This window comes from Homarus americanus, unplaced genomic scaffold, assembly GCF_018991925.1.
Source record: "Homarus americanus isolate GMGI-L3 unplaced genomic scaffold, GMGI_Hamer_2.0 scaffold39155, whole genome shotgun sequence".
Lineage (NCBI taxonomy): Eukaryota > Metazoa > Arthropoda > Malacostraca > Decapoda > Nephropidae > Homarus > Homarus americanus.
The window spans coordinates 6,683,873-6,699,979 of record NW_024737042.1 but is presented as its reverse complement, the minus strand read 5'-3'; the positions used below and the strand labels follow the sequence as shown (position 1 = coordinate 6,699,979).

Here is a 16,107-nt window from a genome sequence, read left to right as displayed (position 1 = left end):
CGATGTGTATTGTGATTTTACGTCTTGTATGTAATAAATCGTATTTTTATGTATATTACTAAAACAACTTCTATATACAAAATATACTAACCGGTATTATTTTGTGGTAGCTGGAGTTGCCACTCAGGAATTTATCAACATCTTGAAATACGAAGACGCTCCCTGGAAGTTTTGGAACGAGTCTGTATTTAGAATAGGTTTAATTTGGAAGCAGAAGTGTCGTACAGGGTTAATGGCTGGGTTTAATGTGTATATGAGTGGGTGTAGACGGTGTAATGGTGATGGGAGTAGCCAGGTGTGGTGAGGAGGGGGCGAGGTTCCTACCCCCCTCCTCACCACACCGCGTGTTGCCCACTGGAAGGAAATTCCACAGTCCACCGTCCCTCTCTCCTTCCCTGCCTTCAAAGTCACAGTAAAATAAGTTTTGCCAATATTATCAGTCCAAATTTAGATTCAAGAGAGCTCAGGCTCTCAATGGGCATCAGCCATGTCAATATTGTTATTATTATCGACTGTATCTATTTTTGGGGGCTAAATAAACTTTCAAATATCAATACAGTGACAAAAAAGGCGGCGGTTATATGTATTCTTAAACACTAATACAAATGGGGGTTTCTTTATGAAGAACTGGTGTGGTATTTTCTGTAGGGTGACTCATAAAGACGGTGCCTTAACAGTGGTGAAGAGTTAGTGTCTGAAATGTCACTATTTTAAGTACACCTTCGGGCATAGTTACAGTAATTTCAGAATATGGTGACTGTATTAAAGGTAGTTCCTGAAGAGTCTAAGGTTTCAGGTACTGGTTTATGTAATGGTAAAGTTAAAGGTACAGTAATGTGTTTATGGTGGCGCAAACGGCATCAGCACACACACACACACACACACACAGACACACTTTAAGACTCAGCTGACAATATTACACATCGCTTGGTTGTTGTCGTAAAGAATGAACGTCAAACAGGAATCTCCAGCAGTCTTATAACAGTCGAAGAGGAGCAAGGGAAAAAAAATCTGTAGGAATTCGGGACACTGCCAAGAAGAGTTGAGCTCACAAAGAAAATACTTCACCCTCCGCCTCCAACACTCAGGTAAAAACACACACACACACACACACACACACACACACACACACGCACACACACACACACGCACACACACACACACACACACACACACACACACACGCACACACACACACACACACACGCACACACACACACACACACACACACACACACACACACACACACACACGCACACACACACACACACACGCACACACACACACACACACACACACACACACGCACACACACACACACACACACACACGCACACACACACACGCACACACACACACACACGCACACACACACACACACACACACGCACACACACACACACACACACACACACACCCGGACGCATAGAAACGAACACAGGAACATACACATAAGCACATAACGAACACGCATACACTCAGGGACATGAAGCAAACATACACCTTCTATACACACTACCCACAGGCATACACTATCCACATCCACATCCACATCCACACACACACACCAATATTGCTTATCTTCCCGTTTAGATATTGTCAGTATTCCCATCTATTTGTTCCCCTGTTGAACCTTAAATGGAAAAGTCATTTATACAATATCCGATTTTTACCCTTTATTTAATTTATAGGTCTTGTGTACTATCAATAAACTACATAATGATAAACCGACAAAAATAAGAACCGAGTAGAGAAAATTGAATGAAACGTTTTGTAAAGTTAAGTGATTTATATAAGTTATCGTGAAAATTTATAATGTGGTCATCAGAGAAAACGGAATGGTTGGGTATGCTTGTGTATCCCAGTGCACAGACGCGTTCATTAGGGGGAAAAATTACTGTATATGAATAGCTTGACAGATCTCCACCCTAGTTTATTTCACCTAATGATTAACCACGCTAACCTAACCTAACCCAACTCAGCGTAACCTAACCTAACCCAACTCAGCGTAACCTAACCTAACTCTAAGATCAGGTATGTGTTTCTCTCGACAAATAAAATAAATAAATAAAACAGAAAAGTTATAAAATAAACAACTATTAGGTATAGAAAGATACAAACAAAAATTCTTAGGGTCTCCTGAAGATTAGACACCCCGGTTTATATTACCTGAAGATTAGACACCCCGGTTTATATTACCTGAAGATTAGACACCCCGGTTTATATCACCTGAAGATTAGACACCCCGGTTTATATTACCTGAAGATTAGACACCCCGGTTTATATCACCTGAAGATTAGACACCCCGGTTTATATCACCTGAACATTAGACACCCCGGTTTATATCACCTGAAGATCATTAACTGCAACGTTACCTGGTGGGGTTAAGTTCGGATAGCGTCAGGGTGGTTAACATTCAGGTAAAATAAGCTGGGGTGTCTAATCTTCAGGTAATAGAAGCTGAGGTGTACATGGGCGGGTGTATTATATAGCTTGATGTATACATGGATTGTTTTTTATATACATAGTGGTGTATACATGGCCTGGTGTATATATAGTGGTGCGTACATGGGCTGGTGTATACCTAGTGGTGCATACATGGGCTGGCGTATACATAGTGGTGCATACATGGCCTGGTGTATACATAGTGGTGCATACATGGCCTGGTGTATACATAGTGGTGCATACATGGCCTGGTGTATACATAGTGGTGCATACATGGGCCGGTGTATACATAGTGTGGTGAGACAGTCATGGGGCAGTTCGTCCACTGTTAATTCCAAGGTTACTCCCTCACCACCACCACCACTAGTCGCTGTCTTGGCGGTTGCTACAACACACACACACACACACACACACACATAGAGAGATAGAGAGAATTGTTCCCTCACTCAACTAGTCCAGAGCTTCAAGCAGTAGGAATAAGAGAGTTTCAGCAACGTGTTCAATGAAGGTGGGAATAACAAGGAAGGAAAAGTTAATAGAAAGAAGGGAATTAAAAAAAAAACAAGAGGCGAGAGCAGTGTAGTAAATAATAGTAATGGTAAAAGTACTCATACTATTAGTAGTACCATTAATATTGATAATTATAACAGTAATAGTGTTGGAAGTAAAAGCGTATGTCAGTATAGCGTGGAGATTACAGTACTGTATGTAAGTGTGATGTACTGTTTTCTCGTACCCATTACTGTATCTTTGTATTTGTGTGTGTGTCTGTACTTTACGTGTACTTTAATATGTATCTGTACTCGAATCTATACACCTGTTCATGTATTACCACACACACACACTGATTTTATGATTGTGTGTTTTGATTGGTGGTGAACAGTGTGAGCTTGACCACAGCTAAAGAACATGAACTCGTATTAAGTGCAGGAAGTCATCACAGGCTCAAGGTTCTGGTTCAACTGTGTCCTCCTCAACACTCACAATAGTCACCTCAGATACTCTACACTCTTATGGTCACCCTCACAGTCTGCCTAAGGTATTTCTTACTAAGTTATTTCAGAAGAAGTTTGTTACTCTATACATTGTTGTTGAGAGGCAGGAACCATAACTTAAATTCTGGGACTTTTTATACCCTGAAGAGTGACAGTGCAGCTACAGGTAAATCCAACTTCCCGACTCTTGTAGTGGCACTATTTAGTACAGAGGCAGCTGTATTCAGAGATTATTCGTCAGCTGTATTCAGATTATTTGATTCCTTTCAAGTGGTATTGTGTGGCACTGTGGCTCCAGCAGACGAGACTATATCAGTGAGCCAGGTGGGCAGGCAGGTGTGAATGGGTCAATACGTGTTTTCGTGCAGACAGAGCGTCGCCAGGTACACAATTAGCTGTCCCTCTTTTGATGCACCTGGCTGTTCTGACCCCGACCTTTCAAGATTCACACGTTTTTTTTTTTTTTCTTTAGAGGCAGGAGAGAAAATGTAGTTATAGTTGAGTCAGTGTGGTGTGTAGTAGCTGTGAGTGAGGGAGTCAGATGCATGCATTCTCACATATCCCCCGGGTGAAACTAACCGGTCACCTTCTAGGAATGTTTGCCCTGGTTCCAACGACCTCACTCTGAATTACTCATGAAGGGAGACAAGATGGTTCATTAAAACAGACATCATATTATAATATTTTATTAACAAATTTCATCTAACAAATGTAACTGTAATTTTCTCAGCCAGGAATGCCGAAAGGAAAGTGGACTGTTTGTACTTAGGCACAAATCATTTATGAAGTAATTTTTTTTGTTCATACAAAGTCTGTAGAAATAAATCAATTATATTTCTGATATTTTCATTAGCACTGTGACCCCCGAGCAGGTGGTGCTGGAGCCTCACACCTTCAGTTCTTTACTTGGCCGTTTTGCTGAGCTTTGACGTCAAATATAGGTCCCTTAGATTCCTTCGGGAGGTCGAAGTCGTCATCGGAGAGACCCGGTGCCTCCATGGCCTCCTCCATCAGGGGGATGATACCGTCGTCGTCTCCTTGTGTGAGGAAGGTGGGAAGGGGGGCGAGGGGAGGGGGCGTGGCAAACGAGGGCATAGAGTCGTTTGTCTGTTCCTTAGGGGGAACACCTGAGGGACTCTTTGGGCTAAAGCTGAGTGAAGCGCCATTTTGTTTAATTGGACTAACACTCATTGGAGCAGCTGGTGCTGGACCTTTTGGGCTAAAGCTAAATGGAGGAGGTGGACCTTGAGGGCTAAAGCTGACTGAAGGAGGTGGACCCTGAGGGCTAAAGCTGACTGAAGGAGGTGGACCCTGAGGGCTAAAGCTGACTGGAGGAGGTGGACCCTGTGGGCTAAAGCTGACTGGAGGAGGTGGACCCTGTGGGCTAAAGCTGACTGGAGGAGGTGGACCCTGTGGGCTAAAGCTGACTGGAGGAGGGGCGGGAGCTCCTGTTGTGAAGGGGTCAATTGGACCATGTGATAGAACTGGTCCCATCGCTGTGCCTAGGGCGGGGGAGAGAGCTGGTCCCATCGGAGGTGCTGCCACAGGGGTAGTACCCACAGCAGGTGCCATGCTTGATGCAAGGCTGGGCATGAACCCTTGACTTAAACTTGGAGTAGTCTGGGGCGCTGGGCCAAAACCGGGGAATGAAGGAAGTTTTGGTTCGGGAACTTGGGCAGGTGCAGGCTGGGAGGCAGGCGCTGCAGGCTGTGTGGCAGAGGGGGCGACCTGCACTCTCAAGTTCATCAATGTAGGTGATGAAGGAGCCTTTTGTTCTTGTTCGGGAGCAGGAGCTGGCGGTAAGGTGGAGGCCAGAGCAGGCCCAAGAGGAGGTACGAATGTTGATGCAAAGCGAGGTGCTGGTGATGGTTTGGGGCCTCCAACTGCTGGTGCTAGGGCTGGGTCGAGGGCTGGCATGAAGCCCTGTGCTATCGTCGGTGCTGTGGCTGCTGGGGAGGGCTCGGGCACGGGTGCAAGACCAGGTAATGGTGCCACTAGAACAGCTGCATCAGGCTTGGCTTCGGGTTTACTTACAGCTTCGGGCTTGGGTGCCGCTGGCGCTTCAGTGGCTGCCTGTTGTGGTGGTGTGACTTCTGGTTTGACTTCTACCTTGGCTGGTTCTGGTTTGGCTTCTACCTTGGCTGGTACTGGTGCGGCTTCCTTTACTGGTTCTGGTGTGACTTCTACCTTGGCTGGTTCTGGTTTGGCTTCTACCTTGGCTGGTACTGGTGCGGCTTCCTTTACTGGTTCTGGTTTGGCTTCTACCTTGGCTGGTTCTGGTGTGGCTTCCACCTTGGCTGGTTCTGGTTTGGCTTCTTTGGCTGGTACTGGTGCGGCTTCCTTTACTGGTTCTGGTTTGGCTTGGCTGGTACTGGTGCGGCTTCCTTTACTGGTTCTGGTTTGGCTTTACCTTGGCTGGTTCTGGTGTGGCTTCAACCTTGGCTGGTTCGGTTTGGCTTCTACCTTGGCTGGTACTGGTGCGGCTTCCTTTACTGGTTCTGGTTGGCTTCTACCTGGCTGGTACTGGTGCGGCTTCTGGGGTTTGGCGGTTCTGACTTCAACCTTGGCTGGTTCTGGTTTGGCTTCCTTGACTGGTTCTGGTTTGGCTCCTACTGGTTCTGGTTTGGCTTCCTCCTTTACTGGACTGGTTCTTCTTCCCTTACGGGTTCTGGTTTTTCTACCTTGCTGGTTCTGGTTTGGTTTCTTCCTTGGCTTCTGGTTTGGGCTGGTTCTGGCTTCTACCTTGGCTGGTTCTGGTTTGGCTTCTTCCTTGACTGGCTCTGGTTTGGCTTCTACCTTGGCTGGTTCTGGTTTGGCTTCTACCTTGGCTGGTTCTGGTTTGGCTTCTTCCTTGACTGGCTCTGGTTTGGCTTCTACCTTGGCTGCTTCTGGTTTGACTTCTACCTTGGCTGGTTCTGGCTTCTTCTCTTCCTTAACATCTTCTTTCTTTGGTTCAGGTTTGACTTCTTCCTTTACTGGTTCCGGTTTGATTTCCTCCTTTACTGGTTCCGGTTTAACAGGTAGAGGCGCGGGTGCTTCCTTAGGGGCGGGTGTTGGTGCCGTCGGTGTTTTCTTGGCGGGCGGCGTCACAATGTCGGGTTTGGGCTTGGGGGCTGCTACGGGGACTTCCTTCTCGGATTCGGATGTTTTCTGCTTGTTTCTCGCGGGCTTCTCCTTCTGTGGTTTGACTGCTGTAGTTTTTTCAGCTGCCGGGGTAGGTTCTGTAGGAGATGGTGCCGTGGCTGGTTCTGGCTTCACTGCGGGTTTCTTGGGTTTCTCTGCTGGCTTGGGTTTGGGTTCGGCTGGCTGCTGGGGCTTTTTAGAATCCTTCCTGCCTTGCTTTTCTATCTTGGCCTGTAGGACCTTGCCGGCGTTCTTCTCCTTTAGCTCATGCTTGAAACGCCGCTTCTGCCGCCGTGACAGGTGTGGGTTCTCTGGCTGTGGGGGGACATAAACATTAGCTCCTCCTCACCACAACCTCTGCCAAGCTCTCGTGCGTGTTTTATCTCTGCCTAGTCTAAGAATATCACGCACTCATTTCTTTAGGCTATACATTAAGTCTAGTGTTGATACATTTCATCATTGAATTACGTCACATAAACACACACACACACAAACACTCAATTACGTCACATAAACACACACACAAACACTCAATTACGTCACATAAACACACACAAACACCCAATTACGTCACATAAGCAAACATTCAATTACGTCACATAAACACAAACACTCAATTACTGTATACCACATCTAATAACTTTAGATAGCTAGATAGATATTATACACCAGTTACTTTTATCACATATGAATTTCATCTCGTATGCAAGCACTTAACGCTACGCTAATAGTATTATAATCCATTCAGGAACACAGTGGCCACCTGCCTCCTCCATGATTCAGATAACATCACGTCGGTGTAATAAACATTGTATGACTCTCAGCTGTGATGATGTGTTATGTTAGAGGCAGATGTGGACCAAAGGGATATTATTAAAGGCGGAGTGATGATTAAAGGCGTAGTGATGACTAAAGGCGTAGTGATGACTAAAGGCGTAGTGATGACTAAAGGCGTAGTGATGACTAAAGGCGTAGTGATGACGAAAGGCGTAGTGATGATTAAAGGAATAGTGATGATTATAGGCGCACTGGTGTGTATATGACTAGAAATAGCGTGAGTTTTGTATACAAGTTGCATGCGGTATAATGATATACAAGGATAACGTGAACTTGTAGACACATGGGATGACTTCACAGCGATGGTGACTAAGGTAGGTAGGATGGTGACTGACTTAAATAGGATGGTGACTGACATAGATAGGATGGTGACTGACATAGGTAAGGTGGTGACTAAGGTAGGTAGGATGGTGACTGACTTAAATAGGACTGACATAGATAGGATGAGGATAGGTAGGATGATGACTGACATAGATACTGACATGATGACTGACATAGATAGGATGATGACTGACATAGGTAGGATGATGACTGACATAGGTAGGATGGTGACTGACATAGATAGGATGATGACTGACATAGATAGGATGATGACTGACATAGGTAGGATGATGACTGACATAGGTAGGATGATGACTGACATGGGTAGGATGATGACTGACATAGATAGGATGGTGCTTGACATGGGTAGGATGGTGCTTGACATGGGTAGGATGGCCAACTCACCGTAACATTGTACCACCACTCCTTCTTCAGCTGGCTCTCCTTGTAGTTGTCGAGGCCGTTCTCAAAGGACAGCCACGCCCCCTGGCCCCTCTTAGTGCTCTGTCCTGACATTGTGTTCCTGTAGGGAGTAGCGGCCATTAGTCCATAGAAGAGACACTTTGTTTACCCACAATAATACTGAGTGAACAACAACAACATTGGTTAGTTCAAGTATAAATTGGATCATAATAATGTTTGGGAATTCAAATTGAAGTTATAATTATGACATTATTATTTTTATTTTTATTATTATTATTATTATTATTATTATTATTATTATTATTATTATTATTATTATTATAGGTTTTCATTGTAATAATATCTAACAGCGGACAATGGACTACACAAAACATTATATTTTTTTTTTTCAATCGCTACACCTGACATCCCATCACACTACCTGTATTGCTGCTCGGTATGAATGACCTGATAATAACATCTTGTGTGTGTGTGTATGGGAGGGGGGTCGATGATCACGGTGGTAAGGTGTATTAATATGCATCTTTTTATACACCACCGTTGCCAGCTGCCCTCCCTCCCTCCTCGTCCTTCCATTCTCCAGCCTCTCACATGTTTTTGGTTTCCTCTCCTCTCTCTCCCCCTCACCCAAACCACCACTCCACTCCCTCTCTCCTCTCATCCAACCATCACCCCACTCTACTCTCATCCAATCATCAGGTGAAATAAACTGGTGTGTGTGTGTGGGGTAGTTTACACGTGTCTCACAGGGCAGCAGAGAGGCAGGAATGTACTGGTGTGAGGTGAAGAGTGTATCGATCGTCTGACCCACCACCTGAATATTTATGTTGGGGACGAGAGAGAGAGAGAGAGACTGACCGAATGACCTATTGCCTTTTTTTTCTCCTTCATCTTCTCCTTCATCCACCTCCTTTACTCTCACCCACGTCCACCTCCTTCTCCCTCATCCACCAGCTCCTCCTCCTCCCTCATCCATCTACCACCACTAACGCCTCTTTCTGCCTCACCCACCACCACCACCTCCTCCTTCGCCTTCGACGCCTCCCTCAGCAAGCTCCTCCCCGGGGCGAGTAACCAAGCGCCTTTAAGTCTTGATTAACTTGAGCCGGCACTTGTTGCTGACCCCACCGGCCTGTGTGTGTGTGTGCTTGTTTTTGTGTGTCCATAACCCCCCACCCCTCTCTGGGCCACCTCACGCTTCAATGGGCTGACCGCTGACACCATCAACTCCACTTCCTTGTTCTGTTGCCTCTTGCCTTGTTGTTGTGAGTGACACGCTGGTCCTGATGCGGCTACTAGGGTGATATACTCCTGTTCCTCTTGTTGATTTACTTCTGTTGCTGCTGTTGATGTACTCCTGTTGCTGCTCTTGATATACTCCTGTTGCTGCTGTTGTTAATATACTTTTGCCGTTGCTGTACTCTTTCTCTCTGCCAGGGTCGAGGGTTAGCGATACAGTGACCTGGCATCAGGAGGACACAGGAACACTTGGTTGCTGTGCCCAGGGTCATGTGCCTCCCTCGACCTGGCAACACTGTCAGGTTACGTAAGAGAGCTGGCTGGCTGGTGAGGCAGGGAGTGGTAAAAGTTGTCCTTGTATGGTGGTGAGGGTAACCGACAGACGGGTTTTTTTAGTGGCGGGAGATAACTGAATACATAAAGGGGTTGCGTGGAATAATAAAAAAAAGTATTAACGCGGGAACAGCATTAGTAACAGCGGGTGACAACAGGTGGCTCTGCGTGTATTGTAATCGTTAATGTGTGTCTCGAGATGTTTAACTAACCTAATCTAACCTAACCCTCCCCCCTCCCACCCTAGGTAGTGTTAGGGTGGTTCAATCATCAGGTGAAATAAGCGCGGGGTGGAGATACCTCAGGTGAGCCGTAAGAGGTTTTAATTATGTTTGTTTCTTCCTACACGTCAAAGGACTTTAAGTTTCCCCATTATATTTGTTAATTGGAAGATACTAATACTGGAGTTTATTTACTTCGGGTAACATAGTCGCGTTACGTCAGGGTGTTACTGTACGGGCTCCTGTTCTATCAGTCCGCTGTTACCTGACTCAGTAAACGTCAGAGAGAGGGGGAGGGGAGGGGGGTTATGTCACAGCCCGAAAACGTTTTAGAATAATAATAAAAACAAAAAAGGAGGAGGATTTGGGTGCCGTGGCAGTCCGTCTAGCTAGTGGGAGTCAGCCTCTGGGCTTCTCCGCCATCACCTCATGCATAATTTTAGCTGTTGATGACACAGGGGTCCTCGTGGTGGCGTGGTTGACGGCGAGGCTTACGTGGCGTAGTTCTTTTGTCACGTCACACACACGCCCTAGAGGTAGTTGGTGCCGTGTGGTGGTGGTTGGTTGGATGCCGACGTGGCGAGGTCTTGAGCCACCCCCCCCCCCAACATGCCCTAGAGATAGTTGGTGCAGTGAGAAGTGCCAGAATGACCACGTGTCGTAGTGCCAAGTGCCAGGGAAGCGCCCCGCTGCCATCGTGACTCTGGAGATAGTTTGTCTATTCCTGCACTCACCGCCACCTACTTCTACGCCCCAACCCTCACCAGCTCCCCTACCACGCGGCGACCTGGTATGCCTCCACCAATCCGCCGAGCAGAATCTTTTGTGGCTTCATGTCAGTCAGCTGCTGTACGAGGACAGTCATGAACACTGTTGAACACGTGCGTCAGGTCACGTATCTCATCCATGTGGCTGTCACCCAAAGACTGACCCTTCCTCCCAAGTCTACCTGTGTGTGTGATGGCGGGGCTCTTGCTCTACCCTTCATATAGTTAGTTGTAGACGGTGTAGCCTTGGCCCTCATATGTGTGATTTATGGGAAGGTAAGAATAACCCGGTGTGTATAAACCAGCGGGTCAGGGAGGTCGGGTAGTGTGTCAACCCCGCGTAGCAGGTCTGAGACTGACCCCCCCCCCCTCCCCCCGACACACACACTACTGCTCGCTGCGTAGTCGTTGGAGTCTGTCTTCTTCCTGGATGTTAAGTACTGTACAGGACATACAGTTTTAGGTTATTGTCTAAAACCGTGAACAGTAATAGCAGAAAACACTGCGATATAAATCACAAGGTGATGTTGTTCCTGCAGCAGTATTAACTAGTATTAGCCGGATAATTTTGCCCATGCCTTTCCTCTGACGTGATTAACACCAAGAACAAAATAACTCACTGTTCTCGTGTGATTCACTCAACTGTAGCTCCTTGACACACTATGTATTCAGATTTTCTACGGTGTTTTCTATTCGTTCGAACTTGGAGTCGTCCTCCATCACCCTGAGCTCTGTTTCCAGCTCAGGCAAGTCACACAGTAGACTTGCTTGATTGTCACAGCACCAAGATACAACACGTGTTCTTCACGTCCTCGCGTTGTACCTCACACCACAACTACTGTTTGTCCTTCACTAGTCACTGTTAGGTGTAGCCACACACACCCACCCATTAGGTGTTTACCTGTGTATGATGTCATCTATTGTTTGTATCTCCGTTTTGGGTCACCTGAGGTGCGGAACACATGGTCACTTTTCCTCGGGTATCACGTCGCCTCATCTTATTATTGTTGTGTTTCTTTCGTGTCTTATAAATCTTTGCTGTTTGGTTGTGTCCCTTTTACTGTCACTTCTGAATCTGTGTTTTTCTTTACGATGATCTATTAAGGTGTATTGTTCTACCGTATGGTAAACACCTGTACAAGGTGTTTTCACGTGGCATTAATTAATTCAAGGTAGGGGGTGTCATGTGGAGGTGCTTGTTTATATCCCTGCATACATACTACTACCATTACTACCACCATCACCCCCCCCCCTCCCCAACACAGAACACGGTTGCTTCCCCTAAAATGGTCGACATTACACCTCCACACTCCCCTCAGATGACCAGCTTAACTCTCCCCTCACATGATAACTTCTCACAGTATCTCCCCTCAGATGGCAAACATAACACAAAGGTTCACAGAGATAAACTTCACATCACCTCCCCTCACATGGTCCAGTTAACATGGCCCTCCCCCCACATGGTCCAGTTAACATGGCCCTCCCCTCACATGGTCCAGTTAACATGGCCCTCCCCTTTCCCAGGTGGCCCGAACAAGGTTATTTTTCTCCCCCCACAGATGGTCCACCATAACACAGTCGCTTCCTTCCCCACAGATGGTTGATCCGTCGAGCACAGATGGTAAAACTCACTCACTCACTCTCACTGCTGGAGAATGGTCGCCACACGGAGGCCCTCGTAGTAAGAAATGCAGCGTTCAAGTGTCCGGAGGCGAGGTTGTAGCAGGCGTTTTATACCAGACCAGTTACGTAACACCAGCGGGTTATATACGGATGTTCCCCCACAGGCCCGCGCTTCACCCCTGCCACTCCCTCCGACCAATCACAACGCTTCAAGTCTCCTTCCATCCCTCCCTCCCTCCCCATCCCCCTGTCCTCCCTCCTTGTTTTACCCCCATTCTTGATTATTTGTCAACGTGTTCACCCATAGACTCGATAAGAATCACATTACAGTGTACATTATATAACGAATTCTTGGGTGTAACTCTCTCTCTCTCTCTCTCATATATTTTGTTTACGTGACATAGGTCGTATTACCTGGTGGGGTCAGGATCGTATCACTGTATAACAAAACACCAGAGACACCTTTACAGTCTTCACCCGCCAGTCAGGTGTCCCTCGGGTTACCTGGCTTAGGTATGCGAAGCCTTAATTTACCTGTGCTTGAACCGCTAGTCTGGTGTTTCTGTAAATACTTGATCTAGATTATGTGGAGCTTCAGTTTACCTGCCCTGCTTTCACCCACCAGCCAGGTGTGTGTCTAGTTAAATGGACAGGTATGTGGTCTTAATTACTCGTCCTTTCATCCGCTAGTCAGGTGTGTGTCCAGTTAAATGGACAGGTATGTGGTCTTAATTACTTGTGTTTTCATCCTCTGGCCAGGTGTGTGTTTAGTTAAATGACCACGTATATGGTCTTGATTACTTGTCCTTTCATCCTTTAGCCAGGTGTGTGTGTCTAATTAAATGGCCAGGTATATGAAGCTTCAATTCACATGTGTTTTCCCTGGTTCACAAATAGGGTGGTGGACGAGTGGAACAAGCTTAGCAATTTTGTAGTAAGTGCTGGAACGCTGGAAAGTCTTAAAAAGGAGGCTAGATAGATTCATGGATGATAGAGAGTGGTAGTAACTCTCGACAGGAGCTGCCATGCACAGGTCAACATGCCTATTGCAGACTCCTTATTTTCTTATGTTCTTATCTAGATATCTGACCCAGGTGTGTGGTGCCATAATTACCATACATGCTTTACCTGTATTATTCACGGTCTCTCCCTCCCCCCCCCTCCTCTCTCTCGCCCTCTCCTCCTTTGTGTTTATTGACTTCTATATAATTTTTGATAGTTGATAAATGACTGTACATTCTGTTACCAACGCTGAAGAAGTAGAAGCTGTTATTATGGCTGTTTATGTATGTATGTATGCACGTATGTATGTATGTATGAGTGCAAGCAAGGATACATATTCACATGTATTCGCTTATGTATTTTGTTTCACCTAAAATACCTCAGAAACTACAGGGCCGATAGGAGTGTAACTTAACACACACATAGTCCAACACCCTGACTTGGAGTGTGTGAATTTTAGTAGGAGTTGGGCCAAGGGCAAAGGCAGAGTGGAAGGTCAACAGGCAGTCACTAGGAGCTCTCTGTTTCTGGCCTGTGTTACCCTTGAGGGCGGCTATTTGTGTTACTGTTAATATGTGAGATGAGATGTGTGTTTTGTCGCTCGCTATTTGCTGCTATTATTATCACAGTGGCTATTATTATTATTGTTACTATCGGTTTTGTTATCATCATTATTATGTGTTTATTAAGGTGCTCATGTCAGCTACAAAGTAAAGAAAGAAAATATAGTTGATCAGGTTATTATTATTATTATTAATATTATTTTTATTATTATTATTCCTTTGAGATTTGGGGATTAGTTTTTTTAGTATTATTAATAGTAGTAGTGGTAGTAGTTATTGTAGAAGTACTAATAATTTTAGTAGTAGTACGTATTGTAGAAGTAGTGGTAGGTGTTATTGTAGTAGTAGTAGTGGTTATTGTAGTCGTAGTAGTAGTCATTTTAGTTGTCATTTTAGTAGTAGTAGTAGTAGTAGTTCACCGTAAGTTAGCATAGAAAAAATACATATGCAGTATATACCAAATGTCATGATCAGAATAAAGTAAAGATGAAATTAGTCACTCGACAGGTGTTCAGAGTGGTAAGTGTATACACGTGTGGAGTGTCCAAGAGCACGGAACACCTGTACTGGCCTGGCTTACCTCACCCTGTGGCCTCCATCACCTGGGCGTGTGTGTGTATATTGTGAACCCCAAACACTGTGTTGTTGATACTCTACTGTGTGTGTGTGTGTGTGTGTGTGTGTGTGTGTGTGTGTGTGATTATAATCCTGGGTGTTGTGTGGTGTTTAGGTAATGTATTGAAAAATTATCTGTGATTTTTAATTAGTTTAACAAATTTATTGACAAATCCTGGAGTACAGTTTATTGCTCTCTCTCTCTCTCTCTCTCTCTCTCTCTCTCTCTCTCTCTCTCTCTCTCTCTCTCTCTCCAGAACACACATGGAAATTTATATGAAACTTAAAAAAAAAAAAAATGAAAGAATGAATGTTTGTTTTTTGTTCGTATTATTATTTTTTTTCGTTGCGTTGGTGGCAGGCAGACTTTGTTTGGTAATGGGTGAGAGGGAAAGGGAGGGAGGGTTTGGTAGAGGAAAGGGAGGAATGAATGAACAAGAGGGAAAGATGGGAGGGGAGGAGTGAATGGAGAGATTGAAGGAAAGGAGAGAGAGAGAGAGAGGGAGGGAAAGGGTGTTGGCTGGAGAACGAGGGAAGAAATATTTTAGGGTTAGGTTTGAGGTGCTGGCTGGCTGGCTGGCTGGCTGTCTGGCTGGCTGGGGTCAGTGAGAATGCTGGGAGTTTGTGCTGGATGGGGAGCCTGCATGGCCCTGCTTTATAAGCTTAGCTGAACGTCGACCAGAACCCCAGTAGGTGGGGGGCGGGGTGGTGTGGGGGGTAGGGGAGGGAAGAGGTGAGAGGGGGAGGAAGAGGGGAGAGGGGGGAGGAAGAGGTGAGAGGGGAGGAAGAGGTGAGAGGGGGAGGAAGAGGCAGAGAGGGGGAGGAAGAGGTGAGAGGGGGGGAGGAAGAGGGGTGAGAGGGGAGGCAAGGTGGGGAGGAAGAGGTGAGAGGGGGAGGAAGAGGTGGGGAGGGGAAGAGGGAGAGGGGAGGAAGAGGTAGAGGGGAGAGAAGAGGTGGGAGGGGAGGGGGGAGGGAAGAGGGTGGGAGAGGGGGGGGAGGAAGAGGTGGGAGAGGGGGGGAGGAAGAGGTGAGAGGGGGAGGAAAGAGGTGGGAGGGGGGAGGAAGAGGTGGGAGAGGGGGAGGGAAGAGGGGGGAGAGGGGGGAGGAAGAGGTGGGAGGGGAGGAAGAGGTGGGGAGGGGGAGCAAGAGGTGAGAGGGGGGGAGGAAGAGGGAGAGGGGGGGAGGAAGAGGTGAGAGGGGAGGAAGAGGTGAGGGGGAGGAAGAGGGGAGGGGAGGAAGAGGTGGAGGGGGGGGAGGAAGAGGGGAGAGGGGGGAGGGAAGAGGTGGGAGGAAGAGGTGAGAGGGGAGGAGGGGGGGAGTGAAGAGGTGAGGGGAGGGGGAGAAGAGGTGAGAGGGGACAGGGAAGAGGGGAGAGGGGGGAGGAAGAGGGGTAGAGGGGGAGGGGAGGGGAGAGGGGAGGAAGAGGGGAGGGGGAGGAAGAGGTGAGAGGGGAGAAGAGGGGAGGGGAGGAAGAGGGAGGGGAGGAAGAGGGAGGGGGAGCAAGAGGTGAGAGGGGGAGGAAGAGGTGAGAGGGGGAGCAAGGATTGTGGGCATAGCTGTGTGTCGCAGGGTACCCGGTGCAGCGATAGATAGATATAT

The 16,107-nt window shown here is 46.8% G+C and overlaps 1 protein-coding gene across 1 annotated transcript; it reads right to left on the bottom strand.

The window, feature by feature from the left end:
* Positions 1-4,111: 4,111 nt before the first annotated feature.
* On the bottom strand, positions 4,112-12,500 carry LOC121872781 (basic proline-rich protein-like). Its single transcript, XM_042375838.1, has 4 exons — positions 12,346-12,500; positions 8,128-8,245; positions 5,852-6,879; positions 4,112-5,806 (listed from the first exon to the last, which is right to left on the bottom strand). The coding sequence occupies exons 2-4, from the start codon at positions 8,236-8,238 to the stop codon at positions 4,336-4,338; spliced, it is 2,610 nt and encodes an 869-aa protein (XP_042231772.1). The 5' UTR covers positions 8,239-8,245; positions 12,346-12,500; the 3' UTR covers positions 4,112-4,335.
* Positions 12,501-16,107: the final 3,607 nt, after the last annotated feature.